The sequence below is a fragment of the Hipposideros armiger genome, unplaced genomic scaffold, assembly GCF_001890085.2.
Source record: "Hipposideros armiger isolate ML-2016 unplaced genomic scaffold, ASM189008v1 scaffold_806, whole genome shotgun sequence".
Lineage (NCBI taxonomy): Eukaryota > Metazoa > Chordata > Mammalia > Chiroptera > Hipposideridae > Hipposideros > Hipposideros armiger.
In genome coordinates, this window is record NW_017732156.1 from 83,068 (window position 1) to 97,654 (window position 14,587).

At 38.2% G+C, this 14,587-nt stretch overlaps 1 protein-coding gene across 18 annotated transcripts in view; it reads right to left on the minus strand.

Annotated features, from left to right (window-relative positions):
• Positions 1 to 899: 899 nt before the first annotated feature.
• Positions 900 to 14,587, minus strand: part of LMO7 (LIM domain 7) — a 204,123-nt gene continuing 190,435 nt past the window's right edge. For 16 of the 18 annotated variants that reach the window (XM_019628695.1, XM_019628703.1, XM_019628711.1 and 13 more), the window contains 7 exons: positions 13,982 to 14,047; positions 11,764 to 11,816; positions 9,176 to 9,389; positions 6,566 to 6,850; positions 4,230 to 4,338; positions 3,066 to 3,168; positions 900 to 1,694 (listed from right to left, as the gene is read on the minus strand). In XM_019628695.1, the coding sequence (XP_019484240.1) occupies positions 1,672 to 1,694; positions 3,066 to 3,168; positions 4,230 to 4,338; positions 6,566 to 6,850; positions 9,176 to 9,389; positions 11,764 to 11,816; positions 13,982 to 14,047 (853 nt within the window). In that variant the 3' untranslated portion in view covers positions 900 to 1,671. The remainder of the gene's footprint in view (positions 1,695 to 3,065; positions 3,169 to 4,229; positions 4,339 to 6,565; positions 6,851 to 9,175; positions 9,390 to 11,763; positions 11,817 to 13,981; positions 14,048 to 14,587) is intronic. The other 2 variants (XM_019628713.1, XM_019628699.1) reach the window with 1 other exon arrangement.

A 14,587-nucleotide genomic window follows, 5' to 3' on the forward strand; every position in this document is an offset into this window, starting at 1 on the left:
AACAGTAGAATAATTATCAACTAAATATTAATAGCACCAAACAATGTAGTACTATGCAACCATTAATAAAGATAAATAGAAATGATTTTAAGAACATGGAAAAATTCACAACCTAATGGTAACTAAGAACACAGGATAAATACACACAGAATGAGTTCAAACATGGAGCTCTTTTCTTTGGAGTTTGGAATTGAGAATTATATTCTTTATGCTTTAGTGCATTTGCTAATTTTCATCAATGAACACATATATTACCCTAATAATTGGAAATAAATACTAAACAAAAATAAAAATTGGACTTAAGTTTTTAATTTTCTCCTACATTTTTAGAGCCTCATATATATTTCTAACCTATTTCAATACAGTTCTCATATCCTAGAACTATCCACTCCACTTTCATTATAATATAAAGGACTCAATCAAGTTTGTATTCTTGCATTACCACTCCAGATTTCTAAAATATTAGAGATATCAATATTTTGTTTTTCTGTATATATTTTCTAAACTCACTGTTATATTCTCCTTTTGTCATTGAGGAAGCAAAAGAATAAAGATTTATGTAAATGGTGCAACAATTCACCATTCACTACAGCTCTTACCATGAAAACACACTGCATTCAAAAACAACATTCCATCAAAAATAAAGTTCTTGTTAAAATTTTTCAGTAAAAACAATATCAAGATTGTGGTGACAGTTTCACAGGTGTACATGTATGTCAAAACTTGTCATATTGTACAGTTTAAATATGTGCAGTTTATTATATGTCAACTTATACCCCAGTAAAGATGCTAAATAAATTATGGTATCAAGAAAAGCCACATACTGAAATATGACGAAAATGCTTGGAAAGTAGACATACACAAACACACTCACACAGAAGAAAAAGAAGAACCAGTCCTTAAATTCATCAGCAAGTTTATTTACAAATGCAGTAAAACAGAAAGGCTCACTAGTTTCTGGAGATAACTTTTGGTATACAAAGTACGATTAATGAAAAGCAGCAGTTTTCCATTGGGAACTGCATAGCAACAATTGCGGTGAAGAAAAGAGAGCTCCCCTCATCAAGCAAATAAAATGTTACATAGGATAACTCTTTAAAAAATCATTAATATATAGTTGAAAAGAAAGATATAGAAAGCAAATTTGGGGGTGGATTTTAGTGAAATTTTCCATATGGTTCTGTATTAATTTAGCATACTTTACAATAAAAAGAGCAAATGCAATTACATGTTTATATTAACTGTTTCAAATAATGTTTCAGAACCTTTTTTTAAAAAAAAAAACAACAACAATAAAATAGCCCTCTTGAAAACACCACAAGAAAGTCAAGCTAGGTCATTATCAGCCTCAAAAATATTTTGAAGTTCTTTCTTCCTTGTGCTTTTAAGATCCTGAACTCAGAAAGTAAATACTGCACTTTTCCCCACACTTAATTACCTTCTTATAAATAAACAACAAAAATACAGTTCTATTTTACCAAGACTATAGTGCTCTGATATAATCTAAAGAGGCCAAAAAAAAAAAAAACAAGTGTTATTCTTTAAAAAAAAAAAAAGAAAGAAAGAAAGAAACGAAAGCAAAAAAGACATACAACATATATTTATAGATCTACAGCAGCGGCAACCACCTCTTCTTCTATCTGCAACAGTGCTTTCGTATGGAGGCTTACATCACATGGCGGTTGGCCGTCCAGCTGATCAGGCAAGGAGAGAAGAAAGAAAAGTGCTTAGATTCAGAAACACTGGAACTTTGCCACCTGGGATGCATAGCAGTAATCACTCAGAGAATGGCCCCATGAGGTAGAAAGAGTCACCTGGTCACCCACTTAGGATAAAGCGAGGCAAATCACAGCCTCTGGGTGCTAGAATTCTTTGTCTGTAAAAATAGAGTGAAAATTAACTGCTGATATAGAAGTTGCACTCAACTCTCCTTTATTCGAATGGGAGGAGAGAAAAGGCATGGGCAATTTTTCCGTGACGATTCCAAACATCAATTACATTTGGCTTTGGAATTTGATTAAAGAGAGGAAAGCACACACACATATACACACTCCCCCGGGGACATGCCCAGCCTTGACACTCTCCAGCCTCCGTGGTGGCATCCAGCAAAGGACTGGACTGCTGGGGTTGGAAGGTTCAGACCCCAGTGACAGATAAAAGAGAGTTGACTGGGCTTAAACCATTTCCAAAGCACTCTTCACATAAAGGGCCATATAAATACCTCTGAGTTCAAAAGCAAATGGTTTTGCTGATACCACTTGTAACACCCTTTCACAATAAGGAAGAAGCACATGTTACCAGCATCAAGATTCAACAAACAAACAGCAGTAATGGTTGTCTTTACATAGCTATAAACAATATGTAACCTCATTATGCTAGCCTATGTTTCATAACACACTGACAAACAATGCTTAGACACAAAATAGCACGTGAAGTTTTCGAAAAATTCAGTTTTTCCAAAAATTACACTGAAACATCATATAAGCAGAGTTAGTGCTCTCCTTTGTAAAGTAGTGTGTGTGTGTATATATATATATATATATATATATATATATATATATATGACAGAGTAACAAAGCATAAACTGACTACTCTTTATGACCTTTTAAACTCATTTTTAAAGTCGATCATCTTCTAAATCACATAATCAAAGTCCACTGTTAAATGACAGAAATCAATGAATATGAGGAACCAATTCTTAGCCCAGATAGATCACAGTCTACAGCAAAGTTTCATTTTCGTTGCCTGTTTTGGTTTGTTTGTATCCTCAAATCATCAGCAGGTTCCCAGACTCTGGGCAGAATGCACAGGAAACCACCCTGGCTCTTGGGCACACGGCCCTCTCCAATCCCTTGGCCCCACAACCCACCTTTGTACGGCTGGGATCCTGAGCGCTGAACCCCTAGCGATACACCCTTTCTGAAGGGGACACACTCGGATTCCTAAAGCCTGGAGTTCTAAGGCAGGGAGCTTGAGGGGGAGGCGGTTGCAGATTCAGGGAAAAGCAGGGGGACCCGTGTTCTCAATAAAAGAGAAGAAATTGTCTCCCTGATTTGCTCTCTTACATTTGAATCTGAGATAGCAGTCGTTGCAGAACAGTTGGTTGTTTCTGATTCTGACTTCGGCTCCTGAGGAAGAGCCTCCGAGGTTACACTCACAGGCAACGCACTGCGGGACAAAAAAAAAAAAAAATGCAGCTTCTAAGCTCTTAGATATGTTTCAGCAAAAAAAAAAAAAAAAGCCAAAAGATAATTAGTAGATTAAAATCAAGCCTGCCAGTAGAGAACGCATAAAGCCAATTTTAAGAGCCAAGATAATTATTCTAAATATACCAAAAGAGTAGAAATGATTCGCTGACTGGCTTAGAGAAATTTAGTCTTCATTTCTCTCAAGGGAATGAGAAGATAATGCACCAAATGAAAGATCTGGCAAGGTGGGTGAAGGCTGGGCTTCTGGCACTTTAATCTGGGCAGGCCACACTGGTGCACCCCTGCACTAGCTTGGGATGGGTGCACACATGGTGCTTTCATTCAAGGCTGGGAAATTTGGTTCCACGTGCTCAAACACTAACAATTTTGACTCATTCTGCAAGCCATGAAACAGCCCGAGCCAGCAATACAAGCTTAAGCAAGCTGCGGTCTGTGGGACTCTAGGATCAACTACTGGAATCTCTCTTTGGCCTAACACAAGTTCAAGAATCAAATAGATGTGTCTCTATAGACAGCTATTACAAAATAAAGTCATTAGAGCCTTCATCCGTTCTTCTGTGCAAGAACCCATGAGATGTAAGCAGGCTGTGCAACTGTAAAAATATTCACAATGCTTTTCCTTTTTCTCCGTGTTCAAAGCTAGGTTTTTGGACACTGCTATTAATATAAGTGCACGTCCCATCCCCATGCTGTTAATGACACTGGTAAGTTACATTTCAAATATGTCTATGGCCACATGTTAGAGAAAGCATTTAGGAACTGTCAATTTTGCTAATAGAATCTTAACAGACTGGAGATAGGAAGTGCATAGTGTTTCCACATTGAATTTCTGAAGCTCAGTTCAAGATTTGAGGACTAAGTATCAGCAGGCAATTTATGAAATTCAAAATGCAGCACAGACGGACAAATATAGCAGCACCTAGCTCGTTGCTGGCATGTCCACGCCTAGCGCTCAAAGAAGCCATGCGCTCTCCAAGCAAAGCTTTGCAGGCCTGCAGAGGCTGTTCATCTTAGTCTCACCTTAAAACAATATAAATGATAACACAGCCCCAGGGACTCGATGATCATGGCGGCTCCTTTGCCCAGAATGTTATTACAGTAGGAGCACACGCGTTTCCCACTGACTGACCTGGATGTAGACGAGAATGGAAGGGAGACTTTCATCTGTGCAGCTCAAGGTTATTATTTTCAAATCACACTCTGGAGTTCACACTAATAATTTCAGAAAGTCTCCGTATAGCTGTAGGAGAAAAACTTTCACCAGCCAATCAAAGTATGCCTTGATTATGTTGTACCGCAAAGGATTTCCATGATGGTTCTGAAACCCTTGGTATCTATTCACCTACAGGAACAATTTCAGTGTATTTAGTCCATTCTGCACTTTAAGACACTATCCTCCTGAGATCACACCTGTACTCGGCAAGTCTCCCCTTTCTCTAATCCAGCCAACATCTTCTTGTCAGTTAAACCTGCACAACTCTAATCATGGCATGTCATCCATCAGAACACTAAAAGAGCAGCCTCAGCTACTTCCAAGAGACGCTGCAACCTACCATCCAACCTTAGTTTCCATTCTCTTTCTCATCCACCCAATACTCAACTTAAACAGAAGCGGCAGTGCTTTCCTGACTGTGCCTCCTGGCTTACAGGACTGCCTCTGTGGAGAATGAAATGCAAACTGCCTGCCAGCTACCATTTAGATAGGTAAGGAGGGTATCTACTTCCCTTTGGATACAAGTCTGATCTTTCCCAGGTGGGAAGGGGACGGCCACTTTTCCCCTTTGCATCCTAGCACAGCACTTCAGTGGCACTTGAGTGCACAGCTGTGGAGTGTCTCTTGTTAGAGCACTACCTCCTAGATCGCCGGTTCTCAACCTGTGGGTCGCAACCCCTTTGGGGGTCGAATGACCCTTTCACAGGGGTCGCCTAAGACCATTGGAAAACAAAAAGATATTTACATTATGATTCATAACAGTAGCAAAATTACAGTTATAGAGTAGCAATGAAAATAATTTTATGGTTGGGGGTGACCACAACATGAGGAACTGTATTAAGGGGTCACGGCATTAGGAAGGTTGAGAACTGCTGTAGATGGAGACATTTTCAGGGCAGAAAAGCTCATGGCTAGTCTCCTATCTGTTCTCCTAGGGGTGGGCACTCAGTGAAGAAATAAGTACTCCCTCCTCTGCCTTGCCTTCCTCCTCCATGGCATTCAACTTCCGCCCCAATTTACCATAAACCCTCACCCCTTCTTCTCTCTCTCTCTTTTTTTTTTTTTTTTTTAGCTGAGCCATCCTGCCACCTGTTGGCAGCTCAGCGGCTGCTCAGCTCGAGCCAGGACTTGAACCGCTGTTGCTCAGAGCTCACACTCTTGAGCGAGCTCTTAACCAACTGAGCCACTTGGCCGGCCCCACCCCTTCTTCTCTTAATTCAAACTCCCAGCTACATATTTTACAGATCCTGGAACAAGTAACATTTTAGATGGACATGAAATATCTTCTCTTAACAAAATCCCTTGTATGATGGCTAAACAAAAATTCCAATAGCAATAGCTGTGTTTCTACTTTCCAGTATTCATTTGCATGACAAGGAGCATATGCCAGTAGAACTCCCTCTGGTGACAGCAGAAACACTGCTTTATGTGGTTTCATGACGCACCTATGATCTGTGGAGAAGCTACGCATGTCTGGAAACCCAACACCTGCTGATATTTCTGTCCATACCAAAAGGCAAGTTTCGAGTCAAGACCTATCAACTCTTACACAATTCCCGTGGCATATGAACTACAGAATCAGTTGATATAGTCTGAAAAAAAAAATGTTGGCAAACCAGATAAGTGGAGAGCAACAGTTTTAGAAGTCAAAAACCCAAAAAGCATTATCTAACTACTTTACTTTTTTTTATTCAGCTTGTTAAAAGTTACACAGACAATGGAGCTTGGTTATAATGCTTTCCTTTTACACTCAGTTTCTATAAAATAAGTTTGTATTGTCTCATTAAAACAGTCAAGCATTTCACAATGCTGCTTTTACTCATAAATTTCAAATGCATTCAATGAGTATATGTTTATGATTATATTGCAAACTACTCAGGTATGTCTGTATCTTCTCACCACAAGCGAGAGAGGCAGTAGTGATGAAGTAGATGTTTTAAAAGCCTAGAATGGCATCACAAGACATCCATAAATGCTCAGAAGAAAGCTATTAAAACAGCCTTCTTAATTGATCTGATAGAAGAACACTGAATTTGACACATTTAAAAAGGCTTGGCTTTCTTTGGAAAAGTTGGACAAGATTTGGGGAAAATTTTAATGAAAAAAAAATACCCTAGAAACTAAGAACCCCCAAGGGCCTCACCTGTTGCGCAGCTGGGAGCCTGCTGGTGAAGCTGAAGAGAAATGGCTGCGTGGTGTGGGGGAAGGGGCGGTGGTGGTCTTCACAGAGCCAGCTGGAGGAGGGGGCACGCTGGAGGACGGGTTTCGCATGTAGGCACGGTTTGAGGTGGACACCAACTGAGGAGGTGGGCGACTGAAGTCTTGGACAGAAGAAGAAGCATAGACCCCTCCTGTAGACTGATTGAGCCAAGGGGGTTGTCTCCAAGAACTGGATCTGGGGGAATCCAGGTTATCTAGAGATTCACCTCTGAGACATGGAAAGGGTTAATCAAAATTATATAACACATTCAACTAGAAATCTGTTTAATATAACAGTCATTAAAATATCCATTTTTAGGTACGTTACAAGCAGGTAAGAATCTAACAACTCCAACTACATATAAAATTACCTTTAAAACTAAAGTTTCTCGGGCCGGCCGAGTGGCTCAGTTGGTTAAGAGCTCGCTCAAGAGTTTGAGCTCTGAGCAACAGCAGTTTGATGACCAGCCCGAGCTGAGCTGCCGCTGAGCTGCCAACAGGTGGCAGGATGGCTCAGCTAAAACAAACAAACAAACAAACAAAAACTAAAGTTTCTCTTCATCAGAGGTATCAGGGTATTTCATATTCAATGACCCTTCATTTATTTTTATTTTTTTTTACTTGGTGCTTAGGTAAAAGAATAAATACCAAAGTGAAGAGGAAAATACTAAAAAGAAAAATTCTTAAAATAAAACATTAAGACAAAGACGATATATATTTGTCCTTAAATCTTCAACTGTTTAGACATAAAAATCCTCAATTTTCTATAACCCACAACCCCCCCCAAAAAAAACAATGTTTTAAACACATATGTCAGGTATTAGACTAAACAGTGTCACAAAAATATTAAATTTAATCTTCACAACGCTATGTATATACCAGGGTGCCAAAAAAATGGATACAAGTGGACACTTTGGTCAACATTGTTCAAGCAGTAGTTCGCCATAATCAGAAGTGTCTGGACACTGATGGTAACCACTTTGAGCACCTCTTGTAATTGCAGAAGTCAAATGTGACTTGTATTCATCTTTTGTTATCGGTATCTATTGAGTACTACAATTTTAATAGTTTCTTCACACACACACACACACACATACATACACACACAGAGGGTGCCACTGACTAGCTCTTTTTACTATGGAGAAGTTAAGCTATGTGAGATCAAAACTATTTACTATCTGGTCCTTATACAAAACAATTTGCCAACCCCAGCTCTAAGTGATTACAGCTGCCCAAGTGCCCCATCCAACACCATGTCGAGAACTGCTTAGTCAACCCTCAGAATTGGGAGATATAATAAATTGATATTTTAACCCATTAAGTTTTGAGGTGCTGTATTATACAGCAATATGCCTCTTTCAATTCTTGAACAGTTGTATAGCATTCTACCTTATCAGTGTGCCGCTATTTATTTGAGCTTTTTTTTTTTTAAGTTCAACAGCCAAGGAATAACTCAGGACTCTTAGTAGACATTCTGATAATTTTTCTTTTTGCTATTGCCAATAATATTTAAGTGTATATTCTTTGATATATCTTTGCATATGCAACCAAATATATCTAGAAGATTAAGCGCCAGAAACTAAACTTTTCACAGAGTATGAACATAAAAACATTTGCTCAATAAACACTGAAAAACTAACCAACTGGGAACAAGAATTCCTGTTTCCTTATACAACTGTCGATACGAGACTGAATCACTTATTTAACTCTCTACAAATCCCATAAGTGAGATATATCGTTTAGGAGGAGTGTTGATCTTTTATATGTTTATTGACTTTCTTTTTCTATGAATTATCCTCATACCAATTGTCTGTTTCTATAAAGTTGTCAGGATTTACTGATTTGCAAAAGATATTTGTATATTAAGATAATTAGCCCCTTGTCTGTAATGTTTTGCTAATAATTTTCCTCAGTTTCTCAGCTGTGGAAATACTGAATAAAAGTAGCTTCAGTATTTGTCTACCCAAGATAGGTCTTTTAACATGTTCATCCACTCATCTCCAGTCAATTTATATCTATATATTTTTCTGAAAGTTAAAAAAATTAGGCTTTCACACTTTGTGAACACTATTATGATTCCAACCTATCCAGTATCTCATTTTAAACTAACAAAACTGCAGCTTAATTTGTTTTAAATTCAACAGCCAAGGAAGCACTAAGAATGGCAGAAATTACCTTAGTGCCTGATTCACCCTTCAAAGTTCCACACCCAGCTTTGCAACTTATTTGTCATGTGGTTTTAACGTCCACGTGTATTCTCTGCAGTCACAGTTCCTACACATGGAAAAACAGAACGACTACCCCTGCCTCAAAATGTTTCTCCCCGATTAAGCAAGATGATGCAGACAAAGCAACTGGCATGTATCTGACACCTAAGTGCTTCCTGACACGTGCCCAGTGACATTTGCTCTATTTCCCTTTCTTCCACTAAATCTTGGATTAAGGGAAGAAACTATGACATCTCTTCTGCACAAAGTAGCCAGCCAGCATGTCTAGATATTAAATATTTGCCTCACAGAATGGAAGAGGAAATAATTCCTAAAATGTCACACACCTTCTCATAATCCCAGGCAGACAAATGGGCTCTTTATTGACACTGGAACTGCGCTGTCGGATCCAGCTGTTGTCATTGTGAAGCGATGTTCTCTTTATCATTTCTTGAAGGATTTGTTGTCTCTCCAGCTCTGCTTCTGATGGGACTTGTTCCTTCTTGGAGCTCCTCTGTGATGAGTTACTGCTCCCAACTCGGTCTAAATATTTATTGCTTCCTAAATTAAAAACACATCAAACGCTGCAGGATTAGCACATTTAAAAAAAAAAAAAAGATAGTGGACAAATCTCCAAACACAGGGTGGCAAAAAATGTGATATTGCACACATATGCTAACATTATCAATTCTCAGTGAGGCTGCCGCCTGGGAACATACAGTAACAGGCTCTTATTCCTGGAAATTCTAATTCCACAGCCAGAGGCAAACCACAGAGCGCCCTCAGGAAAACTAAGGGGCCTCCTGAAAAAGGAAACAACCAGCACTGATTTCAGCAATATTAAGTTACAAAATGCTCATCGAGAAATCGTTTCTCTTCCACTTTCCCTTCCTTCCTAAATTAAATAAATCAAGCTCATGCTCATCAAATGCTTGCTGTGACAACTCTGCAAGGAAAATGGGAGTTCTATTCTTTCAAAAAACTTATGCACCCCCTGGGGAGAGAGCAAAGACATAGAGCACGCATCTCTACACAACATGACTCGTGTCTTCACGGTGTAAGTCACAGAATAAGTCATGACCAAATTGCAGCCATGAGAGCACATTCAATCACTGAAATGGCTTTGGTGAAACTAAAAAATAGCCAAGTAATCCAAATGATAACTAAGGAATGTTATCAAACCTGTTCCTCTTCTAAGACACTGACAAAGCAGTAAATGGGATATTGAATTTATGAGTGACACAGTCAGTTGAAGGCTTTGCCTCATTGGATTTGCTAATTAATTTCTGATTTGGGTAAAACATCTGTAACTTTGCAGTATTCTCCCCACCTTAATTTGGATTAGGAAGTGTCACCTAAGGATTTATTTTCTTTTGCTTTCCAGATTCATGGCTCTTGTCGTTCTTTCAAAATTCATGATGTCTCTCTGCCTTAGTTCATTTTCCAGTCAGCAATGAACAAGGCCACCAAAGGTTTCTTATTCACATCTACGTCTACATGTGTGCACACACACAGCTTATCGATTTGGTCAGATTTTAAATAAAAACAGTTTCTATTTTACATGTACATTATTCACATAACCAAGCCTTTCAATAAAATATTTGGTTACTTCCACTGCCTGCTTATTCAGTTAGTAACGGGGAGAAGACATACATACAAGAATAACAGGATTAATAGCACAAGCCACAACCATTAACAACATTATGTCAGAGAATCACACTTGTCACTACTAACAGGTCCTGTATTTAAGTTCAGGAGAGAATATTATCACTGCAGATTAAAAATGTTTCATGGCAGATTAAAGTACTTAAACCTTAATTTTAATGGCCGTTAGGGGCAAATTCAGGGGAGAAGAAATACAAACAGGTAAGACCAGAGGAACCAGGTCGGAAAGCATCGGATAAGTTAGGATCAAAGAGAGAGAACAATTTGGTTATAGTTAAGGGATCCTAATGGGACAAACAGCAAAAGAAGCTGGAAAGTTAAAGCAGGACCAGATAACGGAGGGTCCTATATGTTAAGAGAAAGGGGTGGCCATGGAACTAACAAACTGTAAATTCTACAAGCCTTGGCTAGAAGAGACAAACTGGCTGCCCACCAGACCATTCAGGCCTGCAGATGTGTTGTTTGGCTCACAGAGGGTTTTAATTTTTTTTTTTTTTAATTTCTTGTCAGCACTTAAAAGATAACATAAAAATTCAGGGGTTTTTTTGTTTTGTTTTGTTTTGTTTTTTACTTCTTTTTTACAGCAGAAATGCAAATCACAGATTTGCATTCTCCCACCTGGCAGTACGACCGGTTAAGGCTGTGCACTTAGAGGGCTGTCCACCAAGTTCACCTCAGTCCCCAGATGGGCCTGCATTCATTTATGTAACTGGCCAAACCCTGCTCACCCAAAGCCTGGTATGCAAACCCTGCTTAAAATGATGCATTTTACTTAGTTTTATTTTTCTTAGTTATATAACTTCAATTACACATGTTTCTAGAAATGTACTTTATACTAGCAAATTGTTTTTGCCAGGATAGTGAAATCATTATCATTTTGGACTTTTTGCTATCCTGTCATTTCGATGTACTATTTCAAGTGTATATACAATTTTTAAGTGCCTTGTTATTCTGTCGAAATCTTTTCTGTCCCATTTCTTTGGCTGCAAGATGATATCTACGATACAAAACTGTATCAGCATCACTTTGCAAATTTTCCACATGTTTCATTAGCTATTTAAAACCATTTTAATCTCCCAGTACTCCCTCCATTATAAAGCCAAAGTAAGCACAAGATAGTTTTGTTTTGATACACAAATGCTAAAAATACTTTGTGTTTTAATTATGTAATCTTAATGAACCTGAAAAATATCTTGACCTTAAAAATACTGATCATAGTGTGTGATAGCATAAATTGTGCTAAAGAATTTTGAAAAAAATTCACATTTACCATTTTTATTTGTAGGGTAGTCATCCAGCTCAGTAGTAGATCTGGATTTATTCCTAAAACACAGAACACAATATATTATATATAGCTTATTAAGAACATCCTTTTCATATTTATGAAGTAAGAACACCAAAATGATTGCTTTTTAAAGAAGTTGATTTATTTTCTATGTCTGTTGAGAGCTATATTTATTTTCATACCAAGGAATTTTTCATGTTGCATAAACTAGCAGAAAACAGTGACATCTATAGAAGACAGAAGAGCTTGATGTTAGAAATATATAAACATGTGAAAATCATCTCCATCTCGTATGATGATTAAGCCTATGATCTGACCAATTTGTATACTTTGACTCTTTCTAGATCTCACCCTTCCTGGACTGTACAAAACATCTGTCATCACATCACCTAACATCAGACTGCCCCACTTCCTTCATTATGCCTAAGGGTCAAGAAATCAACTTTTGGGGCATTCGGGTACCACCCTAAAACAGCAACTTACCGAATGTTATCCTAGCATTCCAAAGAGGTACAGGACCTTACTGGTACCTTCTGAAAATTCCTGACTTTGCAATGGTAAAATTTAGGTCTGTATAGCAACACATGCTGATCTCATTCTCACTCTACTCAGTACAATAATTCCAAAAAAAGGTAATAAAGTAAATAATATATATTATCACACATATGTATACATGTATCACATATGTATAGAGGGTGCCAAAAAAATGCATATACATTTTAAGATAAAATCTCTTAAAAATTTTTTGGCACCCCTGGCATATGCATACAACATATATGTATGTATACACTACAGCATGTAATAATGTATAATGCATAATAACATATCACAACTGTTAGCAACAGTCATGAATGGTTTCATTTGCATTAACATAGAAGACAATACTTTTATTACAAGGTGTCTAGCCACTCTCTAGAGCATACTGTATTACAACTGCCGAGAAGCTTTTCATATTTTCCAGGATTCCTTAAGTTTCCTTTCTCTGCAATCTATGTTCTCAAGGTAATGAGCAATATGAATAAAGCTTATTTAAATATATAAACAAATCCATAGCTTTAAAAAAGAGACATACATTTTAATAAACTACAGTTATCCAGAAACATTCATTATGAATAAGGTTATCCAGCACTACTGGCATCTTTCTCTAGCTAAATGTCAGCCCATTACTACCTGTATATCCCTTTTCTTTTCCCTGTCTATTCTAAGCCATATTCAGCCACCCTGAGTACAGGTGAGCCTAAACTGGTGAGTCTTTCCTTATTTCGAAGGCAAACTTCCTAAGGAAAGAATTTCAGCTCTGAAAACACAAATTAATGGTCAAACATTGGATATTTTTAGACAGAGTCTGTTCAGAAGTCCTTAGTGATTTCAAAAGTGCAAAGCATTTTAAAAGTTACTTAAAAACATGAAATTTAAGGTTTTAGGAAATTTTAAAATGTATATATAACTTTTCAGATTTCTGAAATCCTATCTTCATTCCCCCACACTGACCAGCAGTTCTAATGAAACTAAGAGAAAGGTCACAATTCTCATTTCAGATATCCACATGTAGCTTCATTTTGAGTAAGCTTATGCCATTGCTTATAACTTTTTTAAAATAAAGGTTAAGGTAGAATGTAAAAAATGAACACAATTCTTCCCATTCCCCTTGCATGATGGCTCCTCCCACAAAGAGATAGAGTTTTTCTGCTCTCTGTGACCTTGGGCTGGCCTTGTGACTTTCCTTTAGATAACAGAAGGTGGCAGAAGCAATGGTGTGCTGGTTCAGAACTGAGACCGCAGGGTACCTTGTATGCTTCCTCTCTAATTCTCCCCCTTTTCTCTGCCCAGCCACCATGGATGTAAGACTGCACTGGTTTGCTGCATGTTGAAAGACACATGGCCCAGTTGCTCTCATTGCTCCCGCTGACGGTCAGCCAGCCAACAACCAAAAGCAGAGTTGCCTAGTAAGCTGATCGTAGATACATGATGAGTCCAATCAACTGAAAACTGTCAACTGCATTCAGGCCAAAATGCTAACCCGCAAAATCATCAAGGAAGTCACTAAGTTGAGGACTAGTTTTAAAGATCAACCAGCAAGATCTCTTTGCATCCCACAAAAGACCAAGAGCTACAGGACTTCTACAAAACATCTAGGCAATTCTTCAAAAATTCATGTGAAGCCTGTTACTCCAACCAAGTTACAATGAAACGTTCTACACACCTGTCACTGGGAAGCAAACCTGGAGATTCTTCCTCTCTCTTTGGTGCATCATAGGAATCAAAAGGCCTAAAAGAGGGGAAAAGTTTATGGTCAAAATAAAAGACTGTAATGCCTTCCCTGAGTTTAAGATATGCATAACAAATAATGTTATTCTAGCATCTTTATGGGAATGCTCTCTGGGTTAAAAACTAAATATACAGAAGTATTTCAATCAATCACTGCAGGAAACAGACCTACTATTACCAACAGATGTTTGCAGTTCATTCATTCCACAAACACACACTACACGCCTACTATGTTCCAGTGCTGTTTGAGGGCTGGGCTACCAATACAAAACGAGCTTATTAGCCTCATAGTACTTACATTTTAGTGGGGCAGGCAGGCCAACAGACATGCAAATAAATGCATAATAAGGGAAGGGCACATGGAGGAAAGGGGCAGGGAAGAGGCACATATTTTAGATGAGGGATTTTGGAAAGCCCGAGAAGGTGACATTTGAATACAGACTTGAAGAAAATGGGTAAGACAGCAAACATGTGAGGGGAAACGTTTCCAGGCACGGGGACCAGAAAATGCAAATGTCCAGGGGCAGAAATATGTTGGGCA